Source organism: Oncorhynchus kisutch, linkage group LG16 (genome assembly GCF_002021735.2).
Source record: "Oncorhynchus kisutch isolate 150728-3 linkage group LG16, Okis_V2, whole genome shotgun sequence".
NCBI lineage: Eukaryota > Metazoa > Chordata > Actinopteri > Salmoniformes > Salmonidae > Oncorhynchus > Oncorhynchus kisutch.
The window spans coordinates 21063883-21070783 of NC_034189.2; the positions used below are offsets into that span (position 1 = coordinate 21063883).

The window sequence follows — 6901 nt, forward strand, 5'->3', positions numbered from 1 at the left end:
ACTGCACAATACACACTGAGACCTGTGCAGGACAACAGTGTTCTCTTGAGGTCCCCAAGAGGAACCTTAGCCTCTCTGATGCTGGGATTTAATGCTGTGCTGTGGCCTGAAGTGGGGAGATACCATTCGGGAACGGGACTAGGCTGGAGATCAAGAGTAGGTGATTCATCTTACAAGTTTGTTCATATCTATTGTATAATATACTATTTTAAACTGTACACAGTACTAGTTATTTATATCACATAAGAAAACATGCAACCATCCTTGAAGTTACTATACTTCTAGCACAATATTTATTTTCACAGACAATGGAGCACACCCTCTTCTCTTGGTGTATTGACTGAGCCCAACGTTTGGTCTCTCGTTCATTCTGATCATTGTCCTTGGTAGCATCATGTACAAGATGAACAAGAGCAAGTGTCTGCAGTATAGAGGTAAGAGAAGTCCATAGCAATTAAATCAATGATGTATGTAACAGGTAAAGTCCTTCATAGAAGTTATGCATCTGTAATGGGAAAATTAGTTGTATCTTTTTCTTTCTTTTCAGGATCCGTCTCTCAGACAAGAGGTCCAGCAGTCTCTTCTTCAGATACAGGGGTAAGCAGAATTCCTGATGTTGCATTACCATAAAAAGTTTAAAGATTTACATATAGTAATATTCTAGATATGAATCTAAACAACAAGAAAAAAACTCTAGAAGACAGAGAAGCAACATGAAGGAAGAGACGGTGTACTCTGGGATCAGACAGTAGAACAATAAATCAGATGTCCATAAAATTCATGAGCTGTTAGTTAACTGTCTTTCTTTGTTATTGTAACTGTAGCTACTAATAATTTAATTAATTGATTCTCTGCCATTTGATATTGACTTGATTGTGATACGATGAATAAATAACAATAATCAAGACAATGTATTTATTTGGGCCATACTCAGGCATCGTTAAGTTGTAGTGTTGAGAACCTATTTACAGGTACTCTGTGGTCTGTGATGAACACAAGATGAGGATGTTTCCGTGCTTGGTTAGGACCTGATGGCCTATTGCACACAAGGCATGTGTCTCTCTCTCTCTGCTCTTTACTCACCCTATCTCTCCCTTTTTCTCTATTTCTGTGGTTTTCAGCCAGATGTTTCAGAACTTTTAGTTCTCTCATACTGTAGGCTATACTACTTACTCTCCAAGTTGAACATTTTAGCAACAGTAAACATACTCTTTTAATAATGAGGCAGCTTATCTATACATAGGCCATCATTGAAAATAAGAGTTTGTTTTTAACTGACTTGCCTAGTTAAAGGTTAAATCAAATCAAATTAATACATAGTCGACTGAAATCTGTGAAAAAACACAGTGTGCTATCTATGTATTACATAATATGACTTAGTGATCAGTAGTTCTTAGTCAAAAACAAATCCTGATTTTAAGTGTGATGTTAGGACACTAGAACCATGGACTTACTCAATAACAATATCATAGGAGGGCATTCTATCCATCTATTCTACTGGGTGGAAATCCTGAATGAGAGATCACTAAAAGAAGACTACTGTATTGTGTTTGCTGTGTTTTTTCCATAGATGTTTTTGGTGAGGTGAAGTGGCTGTGTGGTGATAGAAGCCTTATTAGATGACAGCGTCATAGCATACATGTTCCAAAAGGTTACAACATTGAGTCTCTTATACTACAGTAGCTGCACTGATAAAGATTGAAACATTTGCTTAAAACATTTGTTCTCAATTTGTACAACTCTAAAAGATGGGGATTCTACCTGTAGGACAATCCTGTGACTCCGAACTATACAAGATACACAAACCAGGGTCTGTAGTGATGCCTACAGCACTGAGATGCAGTTCATTAGACCGTTGTGGCAAACAGGAGTTATGAGGTGGAGTTTGGAGAAGGAGCCATTCTCATTGTAAAAGGTAAAGAGACAGTTTGTGTTTTGTTTGAGTAAATCTGAAATTACAGACATACTGTGTAAATATTAGGTATTTTCTTAATCAGATTATTAAGAGCTTAATTTAACAAATGTTTAGGTAGAACACTTGCTACAGTAATATTCTAGAGATTCAATGTTTTTATTGGCCTTCTTGTCAGGTTCTGGATCCAGAATCATATCTGTGCTTCAACAGCCTCTGTCTGAGTCAGTCCAACCAGGAGACTCAGTGACTCTGAACTGTACAATACAGACTGAGACCTGTCCAGGAGAAGATTGTCTATTGGTTCAGACATGGCTCAGGAGAATCCCATCCAGGAATCATTTACACCAATGGAGATAGGAGTGATCAGTGTGAGAAGAGCCCTGAGGCTGGGTCTCATACACAGAGCTGTGTCTACAACCTCCCCAAGAGGAACCTCACCCTCTCTTATGCTGGGACTTACTACTGTGCTGTGACCTCATGTGGGGAGATACTGTTTGGAAACAGGACCAAGCTGGACATTCAAGGTCATTTCTTTCACTTCATTTCACAAATTTACCATTCCAGTTTTAGAGTTTTATAGGAGGCATATTTGTAACCTGCATGGTAAGAGAAAATGTACTGTTACCTGATATTCCTCCAATAAAACATTTAAATGATCGGTTTTCGAGTATGATTGGTTTCCGAGTATGATTTTCCCCTGACTCCTACAGTTCTTCCACTGCTCACATCAAACATTGTTTTTGTGATTGTCGTCTTTCTACTGACATGGGGGATATGCAAGGAATGGACACGAGGGCCTAAAGGTACAGAATATGCATATTAATACTTACTAACAGTCTAACCGTTATGTCATGTTTCACAGTAATGTTTGAAGATGTCTTCATGTGAAATGAAAATATACATTGAGTGTACAAAACATTAGAATCACCTGCTCTTTCCATGGCATAGACTGACCAGGTGAATCCATGCAACAGCTATGGTCCCTTATTGATGTCATCTGTGTAGGAGAAAGGTTCAAGAAGGAGAAAGGTTCAAGAAGGATTTTTACGTCTTTAGACAATTTAGACATGGATTGTGTACAGTATGTGTGCCATTCAGAGGGTGAATGTGCAAGACAAAAGATTTAAGTGACTTTGAACGGGGCATGGTAGTAGGTGCCAGGCACACCGGTTTGGTGCAACACAAGGGGGTGCAACTAAATATTAGGAAGATGTACCGTGTTCCGTTTCAATAAGATTTCTTGTGTACTGTACATAATTTAATTTTGTACTTTATGTTTTTAACCTGAAGCATCAACTGATAGATCACCAACCCCACTAGTCAACAGGTAAACTTTAGCACATAATTTCACCCCATATAAAAATGGTTCATGTAGTGGATGTAACCAGTATAATGTCTTGTTAATGACTCCACTTCTCACACAGCACCAAGAGAGGGACATGTTGAACTATGCTGCTGTGAGTTTAAACCCCAAGAAGAACTCCAGAAGAGCAAGAACGAAGACCAGCAGAGAGGAGGCAGTGTACTCTGAGGTGAGATACCTTCAGCAGTAGTGAGAGATATTACCACTGTCACAAAGGCTCCAAGTAGAATCATTTTACGATTCGTGGCCTAATAAAACTGCTTTTAGTAAGTGGAATTAGTATGGAATTTAGAAGGAAAAAAAATAAACTATAATTTTAGCTAAGTCTTTGTTAGATTTATGCAGTATGATGATCACGTAATGCCTAAAATGTTGAAACCTTTTATTTGTGCTTTTAATTGATAGAAATTCTCTGATAGAGGATCCCTTGTTTGCTGTATGATTGTGTATTTAACATAATAAACTATAATTTTTTTCTCGCCATACATCTCTGTTTGCTCTCTAAAGTACATCTCTGTTACCACAGATACAATAGGATTAAAAGGAATTGCTGTTTAGCTTATTGTGTGTCAGGCTCCATCAGTCAGAAACCCATCACACCATTAGAAAAGAATACTTTACACATCGTTCTGACTCTACATACTTCATAGATGTACAGTGGGCAGAACAAGTATTTGAGACACTGCCAATTTTGCAGGTTTTCCACTTACAAAGCATGTAGAGGCCTGTCATTTTTATCATAGGTACACTTGAACTGTGAGAGACGGAATCTAAAACAAAAATCCAGAAAATCACATATGATTTTTAAGTAATTAATTTGCATTTTATTGCATGACATAAATATTTGATCACCTACCAACCAGTAAGAATTCCGGCTCTCACAGACCTGTTAGTTTTTCTTTAAGAATCCCTCCTGTTCTCCACTCATTACCTGTATTAACTGCACCTGTTTGAACTCATTACCTGTATAAAAGACACCTGTCCACACACTCAATCAAACAGACTACAACCTCTACACAATGGCCAAGAACAGAGAGCTGTGTAAGGACATCAGGGATACAATTGTAGACCTGCACAAGACTGGGATGGGCTACAGGACAATAGGCAAGCAGCTTGGTGAGAAGGCAACAACTGTTGGCACAATTATTAGAAAATGGAAGAAGTTCAAGATGATGGTCAATCACCCTCGGTCTGGGGCTCCATGCAAGATCTCACCTCGTGGGGCATCAATGATCATGAGGAAGGTGAGGGATCAGCCCAGAACTACACGGCAGGACCTGGTCAATGACCTGAAGAGAGCTGGGACCACAGTCTCAAAGAAAACCATTAGTAACACACTACGCCATCATGGATTAAACTCCTGCAGCGCACGCAAGGTCCCCCTGCTCAAGCCAGCGCATGTCCAGGCCCGTCTGAAGTTTGCCAATGACCATCTGTATGATCCAGAGGTGGAATGGGAGAAGGTCATGTGGTCTGATGAGACAAAAATAGAGCTTTATGGTCTAAACTCCACTCGCCGTTTTTGGAGGAAGAAGAAGGATGAGTACAACCCCAAGAACACCATCCCAACCGTGAAGCATGGAGGTGGAAACATCATTCTTTGGGGATGCTTTTCTGCAAAGGGGACAGGACGACTGCACCGTATTGAGGGGAGTATGGATTGGGCCATGTATCGCGAGATCTTGGCCAACAACCTCCTTCCCTCAGTAAGAGCATTGAAGATGGGTCGTGGCTGGGTCTTCCAGCATGACAACGACCTGAAACACACAGCCAGGGCAACTAAGGAGTGGCTCCGTAAGAAGCATCTCAAGGTCCTGGAGTGGCCTAGCCAGTCTCCAGACCTGAACCCAATAGAAAATCTTTGGAGGGAGTTGAAAGTCCATATTGCCCAGCGACAGCCCCGAAACCTGAAGGATCTGGAGAAGGTCTGTATGGAGGAGTGGGCCAAAATCCCTGCTGCAGTGTGTGCAAACCTGGTCAAGAACTACAGGAAACGTATGATCTCTGTAATTGCAAACAAAGCTTTCTGTACCAAATATTACGTTCTGCTTTTCTGATGTATCAAATACTTATGTCATGCAATCAAATGCATATTAATTACTTAAAAATCAGAGATTCCGTCTCTCACAGTTGAAGTGTACCTATGATAAAAAATTACAGACCTCTACATGCTTTGTGAGTAGGAAAACCTGCAAAATCGTCAGTGTGTCAAATACTTGTTCTCCCCACTGTATATGTAAGGGATAATCAATGAGGGGTTATGCGTTCTGTGAAAAATAATTAATGACTTGAGGGTGTGTTTCAAAGCATGCTAGTTCATAGATATAATATACTGTATATACAGTACCAGTCAAAAGTTTGGACACGCCTACTCATTTAAGTGTTTTTCTTTATTTTGACTATTTTCTACATTGTAGAATAATAGTGAAGACAACGAAAACTATGAAATAACACATAATATATATTTTATATTTGAGAATCTTCAAAGTAGCCACCTTTTGCCTTGATGACATCTTTGCACACTCTTAGCATTATCTCAACCAGCTGTATTTCAATTAACAGGTGTGCCTTGTTAAAATTTAACTTGTAGAATTTCTTTATTTCTTAATGTGTTAGAGCCAATCAGTTGTGTTGCGACAGGGTAGGGGTGGTATACAGAAGATAGCCCTATTTGGAAAAAGTCCATATTATGGCAAGAACAGCTCAAATAAGCAAAGAGAAATGACAGTTAATCATTACTTGAAGACATGAAGGTCAGTTGATCCGGAAAACGTTTCTTCAAGTGCAGTCACAAAAACCATCAAGCGCTGTGATGAAACTAGCTCTCATGAGGACTGCCACAGGAAAGAAAAACCCAGAGTAACCTCTGCTGTAGAGATAACTTCATTAGAGCTACCAGCCTCAAAAATCGGCAATTAACTGCACCTCAGATTGCTGCCCAAATATATGCTTCACAGAGTTCAAGTAACAGACACATCTCAACATCAACTGTTCGGAGGAGACTACATGAATCAGGCCATCATGGTCGAATTGCTGCAAAGAAACGACTACTAAAGGACACCAATTAGAAGCAGAGGCTTACTTGGGCCAATAAACACAATCAATGGACATTAGACTGGTGGAAATCTGTCCTTTAGTCTGATTAGTCCCAATTTGAGATTGTTGGTTCCAAATGCGGACTGGGATATGTTCCAGGTAGCCTCAGAGCATAATATTGACGTATGCGCTGATTCAGTAAGTGAGTTTATAAGGAAGTGTATAGGAGATATTGTACCCACTGTGACTATTAATAAATCTACCCTAACCAGAAACCGTGGATAGATGGCGGCTTTCGCGTATAACTGAAAGTGCAAACCACTGCATTTACAAACAAGCAAAATGTCAGTATAGAGACAAAGTGGAGTCTCAATTCAACAGCTCAGATATGAGACGTATGTGGCAGGGTCTACAGACAATCACGGACTAAAATAGGAAAACCAGCCACGTCACGGACACCAATGTCTTACTTCCAGACAAACAAAACACTTTTCTTTGCCCACTTTGAGGATAATACAGTGCCACCGACACCGCCCGCTACCAAGGACTGTGGGCTCTCCTTCTCCGTGTCTGACGTGAGGAAGACA

General features: G+C 39.9%; 1 protein-coding gene across 1 annotated transcript; it reads left to right on the forward strand.

The window, feature by feature from the left end:
• The first annotated feature begins 713 nt into the window (after positions 1 to 713).
• On the forward strand, positions 714 to 3468 carry LOC109906243 (tyrosine-protein phosphatase non-receptor type substrate 1-like). The gene is given in 6 exon segments (XM_031792238.1): positions 714 to 748; positions 1869 to 1915; positions 2091 to 2205; positions 2207 to 2439; positions 3206 to 3240; positions 3337 to 3468. Coding segments are annotated over 6 exon segments (597 nt in total).
• The last annotated feature ends 3433 nt before the right edge of the window (positions 3469 to 6901 follow it).